This window comes from Muntiacus reevesi, chromosome 1 (assembly GCF_963930625.1).
Source record: "Muntiacus reevesi chromosome 1, mMunRee1.1, whole genome shotgun sequence".
NCBI lineage: Eukaryota > Metazoa > Chordata > Mammalia > Artiodactyla > Cervidae > Muntiacus > Muntiacus reevesi.
The window spans coordinates 118,434,324-118,457,114 of record NC_089249.1 but is presented as its reverse complement, the minus strand read 5'-3'; the positions used below and the strand labels follow the sequence as shown (position 1 = coordinate 118,457,114).

General features: G+C 34.4%; 1 protein-coding gene across 7 annotated transcripts in view; it reads right to left on the bottom strand.

Annotated features, from left to right (window-relative positions):
- Nucleotides 1–21,866, bottom strand: part of ODF2L (outer dense fiber of sperm tails 2 like) — a 36,520-nt gene extending 14,654 nt beyond the window's left edge. The window contains exons 1-10 of one of the 7 annotated variants that reach the window (XM_065909707.1): nucleotides 21,718–21,865; nucleotides 20,595–20,680; nucleotides 14,878–15,046; nucleotides 12,866–12,998; nucleotides 10,414–10,473; nucleotides 10,216–10,287; nucleotides 9,556–9,672; nucleotides 6,065–6,250; nucleotides 3,566–3,675; nucleotides 2,667–2,802 (exon numbers count right to left, since the gene is read on the bottom strand). In XM_065909707.1, the coding sequence (XP_065765779.1) occupies nucleotides 2,667–2,802; nucleotides 3,566–3,675; nucleotides 6,065–6,250; nucleotides 9,556–9,672; nucleotides 10,216–10,287; nucleotides 10,414–10,473; nucleotides 12,866–12,998; nucleotides 14,878–14,990 (927 nt within the window). In that variant the 5' untranslated portion in view covers nucleotides 14,991–15,046; nucleotides 20,595–20,680; nucleotides 21,718–21,865. Of the gene's footprint in view, nucleotides 1–2,666; nucleotides 2,803–3,565; nucleotides 3,676–6,064; nucleotides 6,251–9,555; nucleotides 9,673–10,215; nucleotides 10,288–10,413; nucleotides 10,474–12,865; nucleotides 12,999–14,877; nucleotides 15,047–20,594; nucleotides 20,681–21,298; nucleotides 21,408–21,560; nucleotides 21,638–21,717 lie in introns of those variants that run through there. The other 6 variants (XM_065909734.1, XM_065909700.1, XM_065909752.1 and 3 more) reach the window with 6 other exon arrangements.
- Between the last annotated feature and the right edge of the window lie 925 nt (nucleotides 21,867–22,791).

The window sequence follows — 22,791 nt, the reverse complement described above, 5'->3', positions numbered from 1 at the left end:
TACACAAAAATAAACTCAAAATGGGTTAAAAACCTAAATGTAAGACCAGAGATTATAAAACTCTTAGAGGAAAACATAGACACAACACTCTCTGACATAAATCTCAGCAAAAACCACTATAACCCACTTCCCAGAGTAATGGAAATAAAAACAAAGGAACTATAGGCAAGGTGATAAGATAGCCCTCAGAATGGGAGTAATAATAGCAAAAAAAACAACTGACAAAGAATTAATCTCCAAAATATACAAGCAATTCATACAGCTCAGTACCAGAAAAATGAACAACCCAATCAAAAAATGGGCAAAAAACCTAAACAGACATTTCTCTACAAAAAAGACATACAGATGACTAATAAACACAAGAAATGATGCTCAACTTCACTCATTATTAGAGAAATGCAAATTAAAACCACAATGAGGTATCATCTCATGCCAGTCAGAATGGAATCATCAAAAAGTCCACAAACAATAAATGCTGGAGAGCGTGTAGAGAAAAGGGAACCCTCTTTCACTGTTGGTGGGAATGTAAACTAGTACAGCCACTATGGAGCACAGTGTGAAGATTCCTTTAAAAATTGCAAACAGAACTGCCCTACAACCCAGCAATTCCACTGCTGGGCATATACCCAGAGGAAACAAGAACTGAAAGAGACACATTTCAGTACCCCAGTGTTCACTGCAGCACTGTTTACAATAGCTAGGACATGGAAGCAACCCAGACATCCATTGGTAGATAAATGGGTAAGAAAGTTGTGGTACATATACACAATGGAATATTACACAGCTACAAAAAGGAACGTATTTGAGTCAGTTCTAATGATGAACCTGGATGAACGAGAGCCTATTATAAAGAGTGAAGCAAGTCAGAAAGGAAAGAAATTATACTAACACATATATATGTATATTAACACATGTATATGGAATTTAGAAAGATGGTACCAATGATCCTACCTGAATGGCAGCAGAGAAGACACAGATGTAAAGAACAGACTTTTGGACTCAGTGGGAGATGGCAAGGGTGGGATGATTTGCAAAAATACCATTGAAACATGCACATACATTACCATATGTAAAACAGATGACCAGTGCAAGTTCAAGGCATGATGCAGGGCACCCAAAGCTGTTGTTCTGGGACAACCCAGAGGGATGGGGTGGGAAAAGAGGTGGGAGGGGGATTCTAGATAGGGGGTCACGTGTATACCTGTGGCTAATTCATGTTGATGTATGGCAAAATCCATTACAATACTATAAACTAATTATCTTCCAATCAAAATAAATTAATAGGAAAAAAAAGAATTTGTTCAATAAATATTGAATGAGAACTAACTATATGTCAGACCTCCCCTAAGCATCCTCTACATAAAAGATGGGAGTCTGTGAGGAAAGATTTATCCTAATTGAGGAGACTTTGGGAGGAAGGAGCATTTAAACTCAACTTTAAAGAAAAGGTAGGATTTATATACTTGAGAAAAAAAATTCCAAACTGTAACAATAGTAAAACTATAGGGATAGAAGAAAACATGAACAAACTGCAGGAAATAAGCAGTATTCATATTTGGCTAGAGCTCAGGATCTCTAGAAGGCTCCATTATATAGTCTCCCTTCTAACTAGAGGGAGCCATATATTAATACCTATATAAGGCACTTGCCTGGAAAATCCCATGGGAGAAGGCTGGGAGGCTACAGTCCATAGGGTCACAAAGAGTCGGACACAACTGAGCGACCATACTTAAGGAGAAGAATCAGGTGGTATGGAACTTTCAGGAAGTCTCCATAAAGAGGAGGAAATGGGGGAAAAGGGAGAGATAATCTTTTGTTTCCCTCCATCCTGTTGTTTGAATCTTGGATATATAATGGATGGAGCCCCATCACCCATTTGAATGGCAGGGCAGAGAGCTAAAAAGTAGCTCAGTTCTCTGATGCCACTCTGGTTTTGAACTGCCAAATCTTGCCTTTTTTCCTGTAAACAGATTTTTTTCTGTCTTCTATTTACTGTCCTCCAAAAACAGTATTAAGGAACTGAAAATGATGTCATCCTCTTTAGTCAGGTCTCATCAGGTTACATATATCTATGAGTGGGAACTCAAATATCCCTTTTCTCAGGAAGCATAAAAGCTTCTACATCTTTTCTCTGGTACATAAAAACTCAATTGTCCCTCAGATTTGATTAAGTTGGAAAATTCTTTCTGGTTATGAAGCAGCCAAAAAATATACTTTCTGGTTTCAAATGGACCAAGCCTGAGGCTATATCCTATCATAACCATGACACCTAGAAATAATCTTATGCATTAAAGTTAATGTAATTTTGGAGATTCACCTAAACTGCTAAAATTGGAGAATAAATAAATTCTCTTAGGTTGAGACAAAGAGAGTTATTCAGCTTCATAAATCTTATTCAGTACTACTAAAAACAATTTTTACATGTATCTGTATACACAACTGTAAACATTTAAATATATAAGTATTGTCCATATATAAGTATATAAAGATACAAAGATATAGTTTTAGAATTACTTATTATAATGATATTCTAAAACTCTGAGAAACATAAGAGATAAATGATACAACAGCATACTTCTAAACATGTTGTTACTTCAAGCTACTTCTACAAAGGACTTAAGTTGTCATTATACAACATGATATACATACACACAAACACATAATACCTTTAATTTTGTATTCTCAAGATTCAGAGTTTCATTTTCATATTCAATTGAGTGAAGTTTTCTAAGAATTTCTTCACATGAAATTTTTCCATGCTCTTCCATTTTCTTCAGATCTTCCAAAAGATTAATGATTTGCCTTTATAAAAGCCATAGAAATTTTAATTCAAACAATATATATCTTAAGTGTGCTTGTGAAGTTATTCTTTGTACAGTTTCAAAAGTTAATCACACTCAGAACAAAGGAAATAGGAAACCATAATCTATAATGTTACTTCTACCTGAATAACTGATTAGAAATAATTATCCATGGATGACACTAATGAAAAAGTACACAATATTCTCTTCACTAGTCAGTAAAACATCTAAACTATGATCCACAGGTAGGCCTGTCTTTCTGTCATCCATACATGCATACACACATACACACAATTATGGGAAAGAGATAAATAAAAGGATGAAGTAAGATAATAAGTAATCTTTAGAAGCAAATAATATACACTACTTTTCAGTTAAAAAGTTGAAGAAAATATACAGAAAGTGAAACATTCAAAAGCAAATGTATAGTTCTTTATTGTTAACTTATTAATAACAAATAACAAAATATAAAACATACATATTTTTACTCAGATTTTCTGTTATGCATTTAAGACACCTTAAGGATCAATAATTTGTGAATAAAATGAATCTTAATGGGTAATAATTTTTAACTGCATTTTTAAAGTAGAGTAAGAAAAGTTTATAAATTATAAATAGCAAACACAGCAAATCAGACAATAGCTTTACATATGTAATTCACAGGAATCATATATAAACTACTCAAAGAGGAAAGAACTGAAAACATTTCTTTCTTTTTTTTAACATTTCTTATAAAACAGTAAAAGGACTCTTTTTTTTCTTACTTTTTCATTGTTTCGATCTGAACTTCCAACTCAGTTTTCTCTATTACAATTTTCTCATAATGACTTTTCCAGGCATTGGAAGCTGAAAGTGTTTCAGACAACTTGGCTTCCTAAAAAATACATAAAGTACTCATCTTGTAATTTAATAACACTAGTTTTGTTCTAAAAACAAATACATTATTAACAAGGAAACACTCGCCCTATAAGTTACGGAACTTTTGGTTACAGAAAATTTCAGTGTACAGATCTGAACACAGGAAAACATTAAAGTAAAATTTAATAATGACTTTATAATACTATTAGTTTATATGCATATAATAACAGTTCCAACTAAACATTTTAAGGATGTTAGTGGAGCTATTTTCAAAAAATATTTCATAATTACTGAAAATAACTCCCTTTATATTTATTGAACTCTTGTCTTTCTCTGACTTATTTCACTTAGCATAATACCCTTCAAGTCCATCCATGTTGTTGCAAATGGCAAAAGTTCATTTTTTATAGCTGAGTAATACTCCTGTGTGCGTATACACTATATCTTCTCTATCCAGTCATCTGTTAATGGATACTGAGGATGCTTTCATATCTTGGTTATCATAAATAATGTTGCTATGAACTTTAGGCTGCATATCTTTTTTAATTAGCTTTTTGGGCTTTTTTGGATAAAGACACAGGAATGAAATTGCTGGGTCATATGATAGTTGTATGGCAAGCTATTCTGTATAGATCACCCTACTGACTCTCAACAAATAACTGTCAAATGAATCTACTCGTTACAAATCCACCTAAAGAGCTGTAGCCATTGTGCCCCCTCTCTAAAGATAAACAAATTCACTAGAATGACAACGGTGCCAATAATTACTAATGAGAAGACTTAGAGGTAGTGATATGAGCAGTTTACATTTATTGGGTGCTTCCTTCTTTCCTAGCACTAAACAAGTGTTTATTCAACATCTACTGTGTGCGAGACAATTTTTTTTACATTTTTACAGTAATATTTTTAATGTATTTAAAAAAGACTAGTATTCTGTTTTTATATTACATGTAAATGAATATTAATATGCATTATGAAGGATATGTTGGGCAATTATATTAGAATATAAATTAAGATTCTTAGAAATTTTGCCTATAAAATAAGGCTAAGAAAAAAATTTAAGACATTGATGTGATTAACTGTTGTGGGGCTATTTCAAAAGGAGTAGTCAAGGAAGGCCCCTGTGAAGAGATGTCAAGTAAAAAGATACCAGAATGATTTTTAAAAGAATCAGCTATTATAGAACCTGAGAAGAACATTACAGCCAGAGGCAACAGTATAGAACAGTAAAACAAACACACTACCCGCATTAGAGGAATAGAAAGGAGCTTAACGTGGCAAAAACGCAGTCTGACAGACGCTGTACTTTGACGTATATTTTCTCATTTATTCCTATATGAGACAGGCAGTATTATTATCCCCTATTTTATAGATAAAGAACCTAAAGTTTAGAGAGGTTAAGTACCATACCCAAAGTCACCAGGCTAACGAGTGGCAAAGTCTTCCTACACTATGATCTGGGGCATGAGTGACATGGTGCTAGTTAAAAGAAAATCCCAAGAATGTTAATGACTCAATTAGTTTTTAACACATAGGAATATTTTCAGGCATTCAACTAGGCCTTCAGCCTTACAGATTTTGCACTTAGTCCTCAAGTCTTTTATCTAATTAAATTCTTCTGAATGTAGGTTAAATATTAAGAGTTTTTAAATGTTCATAGTCGAGCTTATAAAATATTAGGTTGTTTTGTTTATATAAGCTTTTATGCAAGTCTGTTTTCATTTCATTCATATCTAAGTTCTTAAGAGGTGGGATACCAATGATACTTAAAAAGAGTAAATATTTTATTACTTGGTAATTGAATAAACACAATTCATCAAAAACAAAGCACTAAGTCAATTTTCAACTTTGTTAATAAACCCAAAGATAACTTTCACATGGTGGGTTTACATCAGCACGTGTATTTAAATGCATTATGGAGTTTAAGTGAAGTGAATTATTGAATAAGGTCATATGGTCTAATAATACAAATCAGCATTTCCCAAACTGGTATTTCTCAGAATCAGTTCTAAAAGTTACTTTGTGAATAGAAGAATTCTGCAGCTAACTAAGTGGTGGAAAACTCTGAATTCAATACCCTCCTTGACGCTGAAGGCCTTCTCAGAGCCTTTGTTAACGTACTTTAATTTAAATTTCCAAGGGTGAATATGTATGAAGTGGTACAACCCTTAGTTAATCACAGATGCTTTGGGACTTACATATCCTTTAAATAAAGTCCCAAGGAAAGGCTGATGTAATTCAACAGGCAAATTTGTCACTTTATGTAATCTTTCAAAATAAAGACTAAAGCAAAATTAGTATGAGTAAAGTTTTTCTAACAAGATAATTATACTAAGCATTACAAAGTTAAGTACATAAACTAAGTACATAAAACAATTCTTTAAGGAAGAATGTATATAACTCACCTGCTCTCTAATTTGGGAAGTAAGGTTTTCCATGTCTCCAGTAAAATGTTCAATCCTTTGTTTGTAAATTTTGGATGCCTTTTTCAGAGCAATAGTTTTTTGCCTACTTGATTCTTTCATTGCTACAGCCTCATACTTACTCTTTTTCAACTGCAAATTCCATTCTGATATTTGGGTTTCTAAGCTCTAAAAAATATCAGCAGTAGTTAAGTTATTTTAGAATGCCAATGTTGACATAAACATTGTTAAAATATGTAAGCAATCTTCCACATAGAATTTATCAAAAGGACTAACAAGTTTAGTAAAAAGCAAAACAGTGAAGAAAGGTGATTTCACCAATGTTTATTTGTAACCAGTTATACAGTGCAAATTTAAAATGTATAAACCTATATAAAACTAATACTACTCTTACTAAAGATGCTAATACTGGTGATTATGGCAGAAACACTAATTCCCTTAAAACCTTTTTGATTAACTAGAATTTTTTTTAAATTTCACATCTAGAATATTATATATAGCACTTACTAGTTACTGCAAATAAAAAAAAAATGTAATTAAGCCGGAGACAATTCAAACAGTAGGTACATAAAGCTCAAAGGAATCAATAGCTCCCCAAATATATTAGGACTCCAGTTCAAATTATAAATGCTAAAAGGCTATATAATCAAAACCTATACATCATGAAGAGTATAGATGAGATAAACAAAAACTTATTTGCTATATTTTATTTCACTAGAATTAAGTGGGAAGTCTTGACATTTGAAAGAGTTACATCAAGACAATAAAAGTGCTACTTTGCCCAGTAAGTAGTAAGCTATTTGTTGATGCTATTATTCTAAGATCACACAGGGTTTGAGAAATGACTACCAGATCAGTAAGAGTCATTAAGGGTAAAAAGATGTTTGGTTATCTTTTTACCCAAAGGTAAGGCATGTTTTTATCCACTGAGTCTGATAATGTTAATTGACATAACTTTCCTTACATATCTCTTGGGGATACAACTTAACACAGACTATTAGGTTGGATCGATGATGAATATGATTTAGTGTGATAACTCATGTTTTCATTTCAAATTATCTTAAAACTTTGTATTTTAAAGCATCTGAGTACTAACTAAGAACTTAAAGACTTAAGGTTTTAACGTTTCTACGTTTCTTAAAAGTTGTGTGTTTCTGAAAAGAATGCAAAATTATTAAAGAATTTAAATTTTAGTCTTTCATTTCCTGGACAATCATTTTAATAAAAAAAACAAAGGAGTTACAGTAAAAGATGGAGCTTTTCTACCTTATGATCAACAAAAAACTACACTTAACTTTCAGTAAAACTGAGTTTAAGAGATACATCTTAAACAAGAGCTAAAGACTTGATCTCTTTGAAAAGTAACTTCACAAACTAAGAGAAGAAGCAAAACATTCTTAAAGTGTCTTTAAAAATCTCTATAAACTAAAAAACCCCATTTTAATAAGTAGCTGGGGAAAACAAACTGCAATATAGTTAAGTTGACTGAGAGAAAGGAAAAACCCTCCCCAACCCAAGAAAAACAGCTGTACTTTCTCTAAGAAACCACAGGGTGTCATCATCACATCATGAATGACAGGCACACTTAACACAGGGTGAAACAGATTTTTTTTGAACATGGATCCACAAGACTTTCTTACTAGATCATCAAATCCCATGCTCAACCACTATCAGGAAGTGTGCTGAAACTATCAAATTATTTTTATAGTTTCAAAACAATCCCTTCACCGTCATTTGCCAAATGAATGGATATATATTTTAAGCCAACTATTTGCCTTTTCCTCTTCCCAAAGAATTATACTTGCAGTATATTATAAAGATAATTATTCTGTCTCTTCTAAAATGTGAAAATCTTCTAACTATAATTGACATATTTTAAAGATCTAGAAATAAAAATGAGTTCAAAGTATCTTCAAGGTAGTTCTCAAAGAATTATAATGTAACTAAAAAATTTAAAAGACCTAATATAATTGTTGAGTTATCAACAGTACTAAAAAAAAATGAGATTTATGTTGGCAAACTCAGTTAGTTAGTTCACTATGCACGCATTTGTTAAAAAAAAAAAACAAAACTTGTCAACCCTAAATAAATTCCAAAACTGTGTTAGAAGGAATGTTAAAAAATTCCATGAGCTAATTCAACTCCTAATTATTTCTAAATAATAGAATTTTATAAGAGACGGTCAACTCAAAGTATTAGACAGGTGAGTGTGATGGCAAAATCTTAGGATTTTATAGCCTTATATTTGCTCTCCTAAATATCATGAATATAAAAAGGAGCTGTCAAATTTAACTTAAAAAAATTTTTACTATTTCAGTTTTAAACTGAAGAAAATATTTTCAAGAACTCCCCAACTGCTATTTAAGGACATAATTTAAAAAAAAAAGAAAAGATAAATTGTAGTAGATAATCTGGGATGTTAAATTACATGTATTCTCTTATATTTACCATGACAGAGCAGTACATTTCAACTCTAGTTCATCTCCAGTGCCCTAAGACACGGACACAAAGAACACAGGGAATCTCTGGAGGAAAGTGCTAAAAAGCACCTAAAGGCAGACAAAAGAAAAAATTTATATCTCAAATAAGTCTGCTTAATGTCTCACGGGCAAAAGTTTTTTGCCACTGAGCAAAAAAAGAAAAAACAGCCCTCGATATGCAGTCGTGAAAAACATGTGCCTGGGCTACAGGCATCTGCCATGATTCAGGACGATAAAAGCAAACAGAAATCCCGCACAGAAGTTCTCACACTCAATGGGGTTTGTCTTTATACACTTCTCTTTCAAAAGTGGCAGCACTGCTTCTTTTCCTTTGGCAAAAATGACAGTAGATCCAGTTAGCTTGTGTCATACCAAAGCAATCTCAAACTCTCACCTCAAAGAGTGACTGTGAGGCTTCCACAAGAATATTTAAACTATGCAGTTTAAACCAGAGAATTCCTCTTAATTACCCTGCTAAAAAAGCTGTGTAACAGGTTACTTGATTATCTAAACACCAATGCTAGGTTACCTAATCTTAATGTTATTATCATTAGTAACAAAAACAATATAATAAACATTACTGTCTCATTAAATAAGTACAAGAGTATTTAAGTACATTATAGGTGCATAAAAGGGATGACTGTATACCAAATATTAATAACTTCAGTATTTTTAAGTTATTTTAATTTTCTCTTATATTTAATAGCTTTTCCAAATAAATATAATTTAACTAATAATAGGAGAGATTTTTTTTAAGTAATTCAATCTTTACAAATCCTTCCTAGAACAGTACTAAACAGAGACAGCATTTTCATATTAGGATCTGGAGCCAAATCTTTAGAAAGACCAGAAATGTTAAGATTTGCCTCAAATATGGATTTCCCATGGCAACACTTAAATTCTTTCAAATCCACTAAATTTCAGAATTAAGACTATATTGTCATTCATTACTTTTAGCACTTAAAACTATAAAAATGGGTGAGTATTTATAACCTTTATGTGTTCTTTTAATTTATCATTCTCTGCTTCCTTTTTATGAATTTGGGACTGCAGTCGTTCATGTACTACTTTCACTGATTGTGAAAAACGGCTTGCTTTCAAAGCATTTGCCTGTAAGAGAAAACAAAACAAAAATGTGTTATTTAATGTATTTCTCTACAATATTAAACGTCACAGTACTTGGATATGATCTAAAAATTTGCTAAAGAGCAAAGTACAACACTCCCATTACGAATGGATTTTATATAAAATCAAGGGGATGTTTCCTACTCCCCTTTTTAATTTAATAACTCCTAATTATCTCTTGTTACAAGTTCCTATCTATCCTCCTAAGTAAAATCATGGATATGTCTAAAATGATCCTACAAACACAGAAATACCTTAATTTATACTAAAACTGAAATATATATTTATACATAGGTCTCTGACTTATGCCAAGTACTCTGAATGAAGAATCATAAAAATCTAAAAAGAAAAAACAACTTTAAAAAATTAAGATGCTATATTTGATACATAAAACTGGGGGAAAAGTCCAAATAACCTAAAAAACTTTGTGTCTATTTATGAGGATAAATAGGAGGCCAGCATGGAAAAAATAGAAAGGAGGAGACAATATTAAGAAAATATGATGAATTAAGCTCAAAATTTGCTTACCTTTTCATTCTGAAACAAAGAAGAAAGTTCTTGGATATAGGTCTCCTTTTCAAGTACCTTGTTCTTAAGATTCTTCAATAAATATAATGTAAAAGTTAGAATATCACAACTTGGGTAATGTTGGCTAATTTTATAAAACTGACCAGCATATAAACAAAAAAATTCAAAAAACTAGACTCCCAAGTATAAAAGACTTACAATGTTTTCACTTTCATTATCAGTTAGTTTCTCTAACAAGTTGGATAAACTTTCCCCTCTCTGTGGAAAAAAGAAGTTATAAATCAGTGTTCACAAGCTATATTTCTCTACACAACAACAGAAAGTGGATTAAGCATCACTTAAGAAACTGATGTGGTGCAGCATATAGTGGTGACCATAGCTGCCTTCCAAAGAAATTAATATGGACAACTACTATGCATAGTTCAGCTTTTTTAAGTTAAAAACCAGAAAGATTTTTGCTTAAGTGTTCCAAATCAATTTTTGTCCACAATTTATAAAATTAATTTCTAAATAATATCTCATAAAGTACAAGCCAATAACATAAAAGTCATAAGAACCTTGTATATAAAGGAGGCCCACAATGCTGTTTGTAAACAGGTAAAAATTATAAGCAATCTAAAGTCTAGCAAAAAGAAATGTTTCAAAGAATTACAGCAAATCAATAAAAGAATTCCATGTAGATATTTTAAATGAGAATGCAGAAAATGTTTATTCACTTTGAGGGTCACACATACCATATGATTCTATTTATATAAAATATCAGGGCTTCCCTGATAGTTCAGTTGGTAAAGAATCTGCCTGCAATGCAGGAGACCCTGGTTTGATTCCTGGGTCAGGAAGATCCACTGGCGAAGGGATAGGCTACCCACTCCAGTATTCTTGGGCTTCCCCTGTGACTCAGCTGGTAAAAAATCTGCCTGCAATGTGGGAACCCTGGGTTTGATCCCTGGGTTGGGAAGACCCCTGGAGAAGGGAAAAGCTACCCACTCCAGTATTCTGGCCTGGAGAATTTCATGGACTATATAGTCCATGGGGTTGCAAAGAGTGGGACACAACTGAGCTTCTTTCACTCACTTGATAAAAAATATGTGAAATTAGCAAATCCACAGATACAGAAAAAGCAGATAATGGATAAAGGAGGGGTAGATGGGGATGAGAAGCAAAATTCTAAAGGACTAAGGGTTTCTATTTGTAGTTACAAAAATGCTCCAAGGCTGATGGTGATGACTACACAATTCTGTGAATATACCAAAAATCACTGAATTGCACGCTTTGAACCAGTGAACTGTATGGTATGTGAATTAGATCTCAATAAAACCGTTAAGAAAGGGATATATGAATGCATAAATAAAATGAATACAAGAGCTTAAATTCCAAGAGTTTTTTATAGTAATCAACTGAAATCAAGTAAAACAAATAATGAAAGTTCTTGAGACTGAAAAGAAAAATGTATTTTCTATAAAATATGCTGCTTTCATGTAAAACTACTCATGAAACACTGAAAGTGAGGGTTAATGATTGCCATTTCAAACAAAAATTCAAGAATCATTTCCATTTCAAATATACCAATATTTTAATTTCTACAGTTCAAGAACCAATATACCCTTCAAGTGAGAAATATCACTATTGAAATAGTGCTTAGTATTTCTTACTTGTTAGTATTCTGTCTTTCTAAAAAATGTTCTAAAGTTTGTTTTACAAGTTTAAGTGTCTAATTCTATTGTTAATATTTCCGTCTGTTTAGAAATCTTCAAATTGGATGCAGAAAGATTAGCCTGACCAAATATAAGAGCCACAAACACATTTTAAGACATTGCATTAAGACACTCTAAAATGTAACACTACTATTAGCACAGAATACTTTTTCCCAGTAAAGACAATCATTCTTCTGCACTTGTTGTTTAGTCACTAGGTCATATCCAACTCTTTGCGACCCCATGGACAGGAGCCCGCCAGGCTCCTTTGTCCATGGGATTTCCCAGGCAAGAATACTGGAGTGGGTGGCCATTTCCTACTCCAGGGGATCTTCCTGACCCAGGGATCGAACACGGGTCTCCTGTACTGGCAGGTGGGTTCTTTACCACTGAGCCTCCAGGGAGGCCCTCTTTTGCACACAGTAGTAGTAAAATCTGCCAAGTTTATAGCAGTAAATAGTATCTGTTACGTGGTACACTAAAGTAAAATGAAATCAAAATAAGGGCTTAAACCCTAAAATATTTCAGGAATCTATTATAATAAAACTAATATTATACAATCTATTTTTTTGCCCTTAACTCAAACTTTAGTACACTGTAATTTTAGAATAGAGGTTTTTATTCCACATAGTACTATAGAAAATAGATTTCATCTCTCAGAATATTTTAAATTCACTCTTGAGAGAAGTTGGCTCTAGTTCAACTCCAGGTAAGTCAAGCACTGAGGTACACAATTTCTAGCTTGGCCTCTCATCAAGTGCATTCCTGAGACTATCTTTGACGAAAAGAATTGCAATTAATGACATAAGAAAAAAGAACACCGATAAACTTGCATTTTTTATATCAAATACCAGTGTGTGAGCATAATTACTCTAAGATATAAGACCTCAGTTAATGCATTCTGAGTATTATCCTAGCTCCTCATTTTATTAGATGTTCACTAGTCAAATACTCACATTTTCAAAACTAATCTCTTCAATGGTGTCCTTAAATAATGGCAGAAGTAATTCTGCAGAACAAGTTGCTAACTCGGCTTCCTTAAACAATGCTTCCAGTTCGGTCTTCTCATTTTGGATGTCCTGCTTTAGGCTAGTTAGATATGCACAAAGAAAATTTAAGTTAAAACTGTTACATAAATTTGTTATACTTTTTGTGCAAACTAAGCATAGCCTGATTAAGTATTACAGTTCCATAAATTGCTCTGCAAAACTTAACACAAAACTGGCACTGAAAATGTATGAAATTTTCTATACTTTCATATTTTTCCTACACATAACTATAAGTGGTAAGACAGTTTCTAAAATGTTAAGATGTATAAAATATGAAGACTACCAACAGCAATGTATCACTGTGCTATTTGATAATTATTCAACATCTCTTCTTCAGTTTGTAAAATGATTTATGTGAATGTGTGTCTTTTTTTTCTTCCCTCCCTTCCCCCTAGTCCAAAAACAAAAGATCTGACTTTCTAGTCCTTATTTCCAATCCTTTCTTGAAATCCATGGTTCTTCACAAAAAAATTCCTCCAGAAGAATGTGTAAGCTAAACTCATTTGTCACACAAAAAACTAAACTGCTCCAGACACCTAAAAATTCTTCACATTTGGTTTTATAAAACATCATTTAAAATGAAACTGATATTTGCTTTCTTGGTTATGTTTTATCTACATTACTGTGTAACACTATAAGATACATTTCTTGGGGAGGACAAGAAGTTCATACTTTTATGTCCCGAAATAGGGATGCTTCTTACTAATCTTTGTCAGTCTGGAAGCCGTCTTGAGCTGTATCTCCCGTACATGTCCAAAACTTATAGAATGAGCATCAGATAGTATGAAGACTATCCCAGAGATGGGATATAGCACTTTTTTAATCTCTAGCAAAGACAGGTCACACAGAGGGCTTGAAGGAGTTGCTGAAGTAAGAATGTTTAGCAACATTCCAGAAGCAAGATTCCAAGGTAGGCTTGCTGTATACTGTAAGTAAGAGCCCACCACCAATAATTTTCATTTCAGATATAGATGTGCCTAAGAAATACCATTTCTCTAATACTCCTAATAGCAGAGAGAACTCTGAGTTAAAAAGTGACTCAAAGAAGTTGGATTTTGAGTATAAAGAAGCTTTAAGAAAACCTTCACTAATTTATTTCATTTAATCTTTATATGAGCAGAGTCATTTGGACAAAAATCTATGTATAAGTTTGAAGGGGCTTTTACAGTATTTATAAATAAAATTCCAAGCATTCCAAGAAAGCACGGTGTCTTTCTTTAATTGACACCACTTTTTCTTCTATGGAGCATAAAATAATGGCTCAACAACAATGAAAGGCATCTTAGAGGCTATGTCTCTAAGAATTACATTGTATTCTTAAGCACCACTGGCTTAAAATGATGGGCCTAAGGAATGCTGGCTAAAAAAGACAATTATAATTATTAGAAACCATGTAAAGAAAGTCAAAAATAATTATATATGACCAAACATTATTTTCATTTATAACTAGAAGCTGCACTATACCATCCATAGCAACAACCACAGTATTTTAAGATTGTCACTTTGGGGAGCAATGAGTCATACAAAAAACAAGTGCATCCCCATACCAAAGAAGCAAAGTATGACAGGTATCTGTTACATAGCAATATACCAAATGACAGTGAATTAGTACTCATGAACCAAATTTCCACTATTACATGGTATTTATATTTTCATTTACCTTAGGTAAAAAGGTATACACTTTATAAATTTTTATAGGTAATGTTTTCAATTTTAATTGCTGTCAATAAAATTTCAAAATAGCCACATTCTGCTACATGAGTACTTTGTAATCAAATTAAATAAATATCAATTACTAGACTGTTAGATGATAACCTTGAAAGAATGCTATATTTGATTCAAATAGCTTACAATATGGACAAAATATGAAACCTTGAAATCAAGAAAATTAAATTATCCCCTGCTATTGTTGAGAATACCAGCTGAGATGACTTTCACTGGCATCCGGTGGTAAATGTTCTTTTTCTGATCTACTTTCAAAATGGGAAAAGAGTTCTTCTGAATGACTTCCATCATTTGCAGTTTCCTCCATAAATTAAATGGATTTATAGGTGGCTTCCACAGGAAGTTCTCCACATAAGCTGAAACCTAGGAAATATTTTCATTATTAAACATTTCAGTAGATTACTTTTTTCTGTTATCACCATATAAGATAAAAATCCTAAAGATGCATAAAAGAAAAATATTTCACAGACAAAACTCAAATTGTAGCTACTACTCATTGTGATACTAATTTAAAATAGTATCAAAACTGCATAGCACAATCATTCAACAATTGCCATCTGCCAGCTTCCAAAAAGTCACTATTTTCTACATACTCACAAGAATGTAGAAATTACTATTAGTCTATTTCTTGAAGTATTAAAATATCTTGATCCAAACAGACTAGAAAATGGACATAAAATTCATAAAATAACTATCAATTTCAGTTTCATTAGATCTAGTCAACAAGAAATGAATGTTATTCATGCCTATAACAGTAAAAATTTAAGATACTTTTGAAGTATTTGGTAACAGTAGCTGCAAAGATAAAGGTTTTTTAAAAAGTAGACTTTTCAACATTAAATTCACTTATTTCTACAAATAAATCCTATTCTTTAAAAAAAGTTTAATCTGGGATATTCTTTGGTGACACTGACTGGACAGATGATATTACATCCAAGTCTTAATAAATAATCAAATTGCTTTCTCTCAAATTTGGAGATGTTATTTAAAATGTGAATTTTAAATTTATGACATTTATGAATTTCTTCAAAGCTATTCCATTTTAAGTAATGAATTAGTGCTTTGGCAATCATTAAGACTGTATTTTCACAATTCTAATATATGGAAATGTGTCTCCTTGATTCTGTTTATACAAAATCAAACATCATACTTAAGGTCTTCTGCATTGTTGCAGAGATACTTTACCTCCTTATAATTTATTTTTTTCTGTATCATAAAATATATATGTTCAAAAATTTTCAGATCTTTAGATAGATGTGAAATTAAAGGTTGAAAAGTATTCACAATATTTAATTAGCAATTCAGAAATCATTTAAAATGTCTATAAAAAATGTATCTCTTTTTTGTCTGAAGGTTCTCTACATCAGAGATATTTAGGATATAGGCCAATGAAAGCATGCTCATATTTTTTAAACACTAGCAACTTATGTCAAAATGGAAATGCAGAATAAGATACATATAGTCTAAGATGATCTATGTGACTGCTACAAATATGCAACATCTATTATTAGAGTATAACAATATTTTGAGCTACTGGTAGTCCAGAAAAAAATTTTTAATATTAATATACAGGTATTCCCTGGTGGCTCAGATGGTCAAGAGTCTGCCCACATGTGGGAAACCAGAGTTGGATCCCTGGGTTGGAAAGATCCCCTGAAGAAGAAAATGGCAACCCACTCCAGTATTCTTGCCTGGAGAATCCCACGGACGGAGGAGCCCTGTGGGCCTCAGTCCACAGAGTCGCAAAGAGTCAGACATGACTTAGAGACTTCACTTTCACTTTCATGAATATACAAAATCAAATGAAAAACCAAACTTAAAGATGAAAACGAATATGCCTGGATAAGTCACTGCAATCAAGGAAATTATCATCTACTCACTTGCTCAGTTTTGGTACTTATCTTTGTCCATTAACTTGTTTAAATATCTGTCTCTCTGTACAATGAAATCTCAAGAAAAATTTCTTCTTTACTAGAATCCTCAGCACCTATAAACCTTGTAAAAGCTAAGCAATAACTGAAGGAGAGGGCTCAAGGCTTGGCATAATTTACAAATATGATGAATCAAGACTGATGCATTTTATAACTATTCACCCCTTGATTCATCTTTTAGGGGCTCACTAAAAGAACAATAGCTCATATATTTAAAACAAAAGTTTACAAAACAGTGTAAGAGGATAAGGGTCCTCAATGTATTTAAAACATTTTATGAGGTAAGACTCAGTTGGAGAACTCCTTGTGTCCAGTGGCTGATTCCACACTTTCAATGCAGGGGGCCTGGATTCAATCTCTGGTCAGGGAACCAGATCCCAAATGCCTCAATTAAAGATCCTGCATGCAGTGACGAAGACCCTACATGTAGCAACTAAGACCCAATGAATGCAAATAAATAAATAAAAATAAATATTTTTTTAAAAAGATTCAGCTTGGTATTAGTACTTTAAATAAGTTCTTGCTTGGCTTTGTGGGAAACGAATATAGGATTATTCACTTTTAATATATAGGAATACAGGAACTTCTCAAAATTATTGTTGAGAGGTTCCAAGGTACTCCACTATTTTTGTGTTGTGATGATACTATAAGCAGAAACATATGTATGCTGAAAAATGTAATAATTTTCTTTAACATAAAAAGTCTTGCCTTTATTTAAAAAAAAAAAAGCTTATCATCTTGGTGCACCAAATGTATTCTTGCATGGAAAAAAAGGAGATATTTCACAAGGAAATGTTATCAATTGTGTAGAATAAACTGCCAATTTACAAATGTATTAAACTTTTATCCAATTTGCTCGTGGTGAAACAAAGACACATATTCTGGCACACACACTTTTAATGATCAAATCCCTAAAGAACAGCAATTTTAAAATATTTTTAATGTTTAAAGAATTAAATTTCCTATATAGAAATGACTTTCAGTCTTCTACCCAAAAGGCATATATTTAAAGCCTATTCCAGTAGTCATGGGTTTCTGGCAACCCAGCTACATTCACTAAACAATGTTCCATTTTGGCCAACAACAAGCATTTGAAAGATGGCTGTTCAGGGACCATGATGCTGCCATGATCACAGAAAGGAAAGATCACAGTCCATGACCTTTCATAGCACCTACATTGTTCTACACAAACTAATCAGCTTCAAATATGCATTCAAAACTAATCTCTCTGAAGAAAAAAGCATATGAATCTTGCATATTTCTTTTGTTTTGCCAAATACTAACCCTTGGAAAACTAGTTCCCATTAGCGTCAAACAAAAGCATGCAGCTTATACTGAAAAATTCACTATGAAATATTCAGCAAAGAACACCAACTAGATACAGAAATGCTACTCATTTCCCTCACTAAACACTAGTCAAAAGTTTACTAGAGAAGTAATTGTATAGCTTTTTGGACTCCATAGCAAAAAAAAAAAAAAAAAGGTATTTGGAATTAGGCAGAGTAAAAATAGCCAGAGATGGAAAACGGATCTTATGAGTGAAAGCTATCAAAATTGTAAAAAAGCATTTTTTTTTATATAGAGATTAACTTTGAAAATTAGATAATGCTTCTGTCCAACGAATAAAGGAATTTAAAAATAAAAGGGTTGCAGATTGGATAATATCAAGAAAAAAGTTGACAGGAAAGAGTGTCTGATTTGTAAATAAAGGATACATACATATTTTCAAGGCACAAGTACTCCCTCCTTCTCAAAATATTCCTCTGACTGATTCAGTCCACTAAGAATCCTAAACATCTAATAATATTTTCAGAATTACACAGTTTAGAATTTAATTGCTCTATAAATGGTAATATTTTTAAATGGCTACTAAATCTGTGAGGGCAATATACTCGTCACCCTTTACCCTCAAAAATTACATAATACAGTGAGAGGCATAGGTTAGGTTCCAATATATAAGTGAGCGTGACCAAATAATTTATTATTCAACCTGAAACAGTTAAGAGATCAAGCAAGCCTCACAGAGAACCCAATTACCCAGAAGACTGGACCAAAGTCTTCAGAGTACCATTTCACCCCAAATAGTCAGTATCCTTTTATCAGATAAAAATAAAACATTTTCTTTCCCTTCAACACATGAACAGCATGAGGACAAGCTGCCATTTATCACCAGAGCATTAACTTACCTTATAACATCACCTCACAAAAACCCTACAGTTTCTATTAACATCCCAAAGCTACACATGAAGAAACCAAGTTTTAGAAAGGTTAAATAGCTTGCTCAAGTTTATAAGTAAGGAAGTGGTGGAACTCAGTATTGAATCAAAAGCCAGCAGTTACTAAAACATAAGAATTTACAGAGCTGAAAGTAACACACAAACTTCTCTTTTATAAGTGTTTTAATAATACTCTTATAAATTCAGTTTAGATCTTAAAAATCAAAACTGTTCTGTACAAGGAAATAAAGGATGAGTAAGACTGAGCTCCTTGAAGGCACAGACAAGTCTAACTTGAGAGAAGACTCTGAGCGTGCTAAGTCACTTCAGTTGTATCCAACTCTTGGCAAACCTATGGACTGCAGCCCGCCAGGCTCCTCTGTCCATGGGATTCTCCAGGCAAGAATACTGGAGTCGGCTGCCAGGCTCTTCTCCAGGGGATCCTCCTGGCCCAGGGCTCGAACCCATGTGTCATGTCTCCTGCATTGACAGTCAGGTTCTTTACCACTAGCATCACCTAGGAAGTCCCAGAAAAGACAGAGAGCAGACAACTAAAATCCAGTGTGCTAAAGGTTTTAAGGGACTCACTGGGTACCCTGAAAGCAACAAGCAGGATCCTGGGAGACTTCCCAGAGGTGAATCCGCAGTAGAGTCCAGCAGAACACATCTGAGGTTGGCAAAAGGGAAAAGAAAAAGGCATTCCAGATAGAGAGTAAAGTACCAGCAAGAACAAGGAATCATGGCAGAACATGATTTGAAAGGGCACTTGGCAAAAGGTGAGACTGACTGGACACATGAAAGCAGTAATTCTATGCAAAGTTCAAGAGTTTGAGTTTTTTCCCAAAAGGTTAAGATAAACCATTAAATAATTTTAAGCAGGAGAATGCCAGATTAGAAGTGCATCTTTTAAAGATAAACCCAGTCATGTTTTGGAAAATAGACTAGGCATATGGAAGAGAGTAGAAATAGGTCCCAAGACAGATGAAATTTCAACAATGTTTTACAACAAAAATTTTTTTAAAAATCAAAAGTTGCTCCTGCTGGTGATTAAAACAAACAAACAAAACCCCACGGAAAACAATGAAGGAATTAGACTACAGGAAAAGCAAGAGAACAGTGTGGAAATGATCAAATGTAATCCCTTGTTTACTCATGACCATCTGAATGGATGCTCAATATTTAAGCTGCAGAAAATGACTGCTTATCCCGTTAAATACAAAACTTAACTTAGACCAGTTTGAAGAAAATCTTTCAAAAGTGTGTATTAGGACTTCCCTGGCTGTCCAGTGATTTAGACTTCACCTTCCAATGCAGGAAGTATGGGTTCAATTCCTGGTCAGGGAGCTAACATCCCACATGTCTCATGGCCAAAAAAATCAAAACATAAAACAAATGCTACACTGTAACAAGTTCAATAAAACTTCAAAAACTGCCCATATCAAAAAAAAAAAAACCTTTCAAAAATAAATGTATTATTTTTTCATTCTCAGAGTTATCTGTAATAGAATCAACTCAATTTCAAAATAATTCTTTCAAAAATCATTCTTGCAGAATTATTACAAATCATCTTCAATGCAGTAAAAAACTGACTGAGTTCCACTAAGCCAGGGCCCAGGGGAACCATCATTGACTTCCAACAGAACTGTGCCCAAGGGAATAGATGTTATGTTAACCTCATTGCTATACCCAGCTTCTAGGGTCTCAATCATTTGCACAAACTAAGCAGTGATTAGCAGCGATATAAACAAAGCCACTTTCTCATACCTTTGGGAGTTTCAGATGCAAAACTTCCTTACTAATACACATCAATATTGAAATAAGAAGAAAGAAGCAAGAAAATGGATACCTGGCTGTTAAGGATCATAACAAACAACTACCGTGACAATCTTATTGTAAGCAGGAGGGTATTAAACTCATTTTAAAAGTAGACAGGCTTTCTGCAGTCTATTCCTTAAACCATAACTAACCAAGTCGTACTTAAAACTACTCCAAGAACGTCATTCACTGAACCATCAAGGAAGCCCTCATTCATTTAAAAACACCTGAAACCTAACTGTGCGTGAAGTGATAGGAAAAATGTCTTTGCCATACTTTCTCCCCAACACCAGCCAAAGTCTGGCTATGGTTTTCTCACTAAACAAGCACAACTTACCGACCACCTATTCAAAACCTGACACTGGTTAACTTAAATCTCTTATTACAACCACTCGAAAGTGGCTTATCCCCCTCATTTTACGAATAAGGCAATTGAAACCAGGAAAGTCACTGACTTGTCCAAACCATACACTTTAAAGAATAGAGACTGGAAATCTAGGACACTGAAAAAGGAATGATTTCCTGAGGCCTGAAGTATTCTTTACTAAAGGAGCCCCGGAGCCTACTAGAGCCTGGCATATTATATAGTGGGCACTTCAAAATCAGCCGAATATGTGAGGGGCCAGTATTTCCTAAAGAAGGGCTGCCGTTACCAGGGCCGTCTAGATCACGTCTCCGTCCTGGACAAGCCCACTTCGCTAACATCTGCCAGGCTGTTCCAGGGACCACACCCTTCCCCGCTGCCTTTCCCAAGCCCAGCCTGCGAGTGGGAGGTGTAGGCAGAAAGGGGCTGAGGTTAGTTTTGGGTAGACGCGAGGGCCTTTCACTTCCGTAACTCGCCACGGCCCCGGCCCCGGCCCCGGCCCCGGCCACGGCCCCAACCCGGGACCCTTAAAGCCACCCGCGGTAACCGACCCTCCGCCGCGCTAGCCCAAGTTTTCCCCTCCAAAAGCAGGCCGTCGCTTCCACCACTGCGTCATCACGCCGCCGTGACGTCAGGCCGCCCCCGGGTCCGCAGAGGCCCCGAAGGCTGACGTTGGGTGAACGTTGGTGCAAACCCTGGCGCGCATACCTGTGCTCTCCAGCCCTGGGTGGGCCAGCAGGGAGCAGGATGCGGGGGGCAGTGCAGTGGATGAAAGCTAGGAAGGAAGGCAAGGACGCGACTCCGGAAGCAGGCGAATCCGGGTTGGTAACCAGCAAGCAGCTTCTCTGGCAACGGCCGCCCCGCCCCTTCGCTCGGGCCCGCAGCGGCGCAGCCAATTGGCCGAGTTCAGGAAAGCGAGCGCCGGCGTCTGCTGCTGTTGTCAGGAGTGAGGGGGCGGGGCGCGAGGGAGGCGTCCTGTCTCTGAATTGCTTCTCCGGGTAAATTCCCCCACCCCCAACCTTTTGTTTTAAGAGAAGGGTAGCACTTGTGTATAGTTACCGGAAGTCCTAACTGTTGAGTTCACCCAGAAAGGGACAGAAGACCGATGCATTGCAAATCTTCTGACAGTAGGCTTGAATCATCAAAAGTGCCCTCCTTTTGTTTTTTAAAGGGGGAAATTTGAAGGAAAAAAAAAAAAAAAAAAACCCAAGGCAATCGCGACTTGAAGAAAGTTCACTGTAAATGTAAACAGCTAAAAGCCATTTATCCGAGGTAATTCTCTGGGCCTCTTTTGTCCTGTTAATTGAGAGATACTGACGGTTACCTCCTAGCCGTCTTTCGGGTCTCAGATTATTTGTATCGGTGCTACAGCCTGCTGATACGTTTATAAATTGAACAAGGCAAAATTCTACTTGGAAAAGTTAAAAAACAAAAAGTTATCCAGCACTTCAACCTAACGTTAAAAATCGTGGGCATCACATTAGGTTCACAAATAAACTTATCAACTGAGTAGTTTAACCGTGGCATACCTCTTATTGGTTTCACTAAAGAACAATTTCCGTTGATGATTCCAACAATGCTCCCCCATCCCCACCCCCAGCCCCAGCACAAGTTCACAATACATTAATTTCCATATATGCTAATGTTAAAAAGCAGTAGGAACTGCACTTGTAAGTACGTAATTTAATGGATCATGACCTTTGGCAAGTCAACTTCTCTGAGCTAGTCTTCTCACCTGAAAAAAAAAAGACAAATAGAATTGAGGCAACCGTGCCTGCTGTC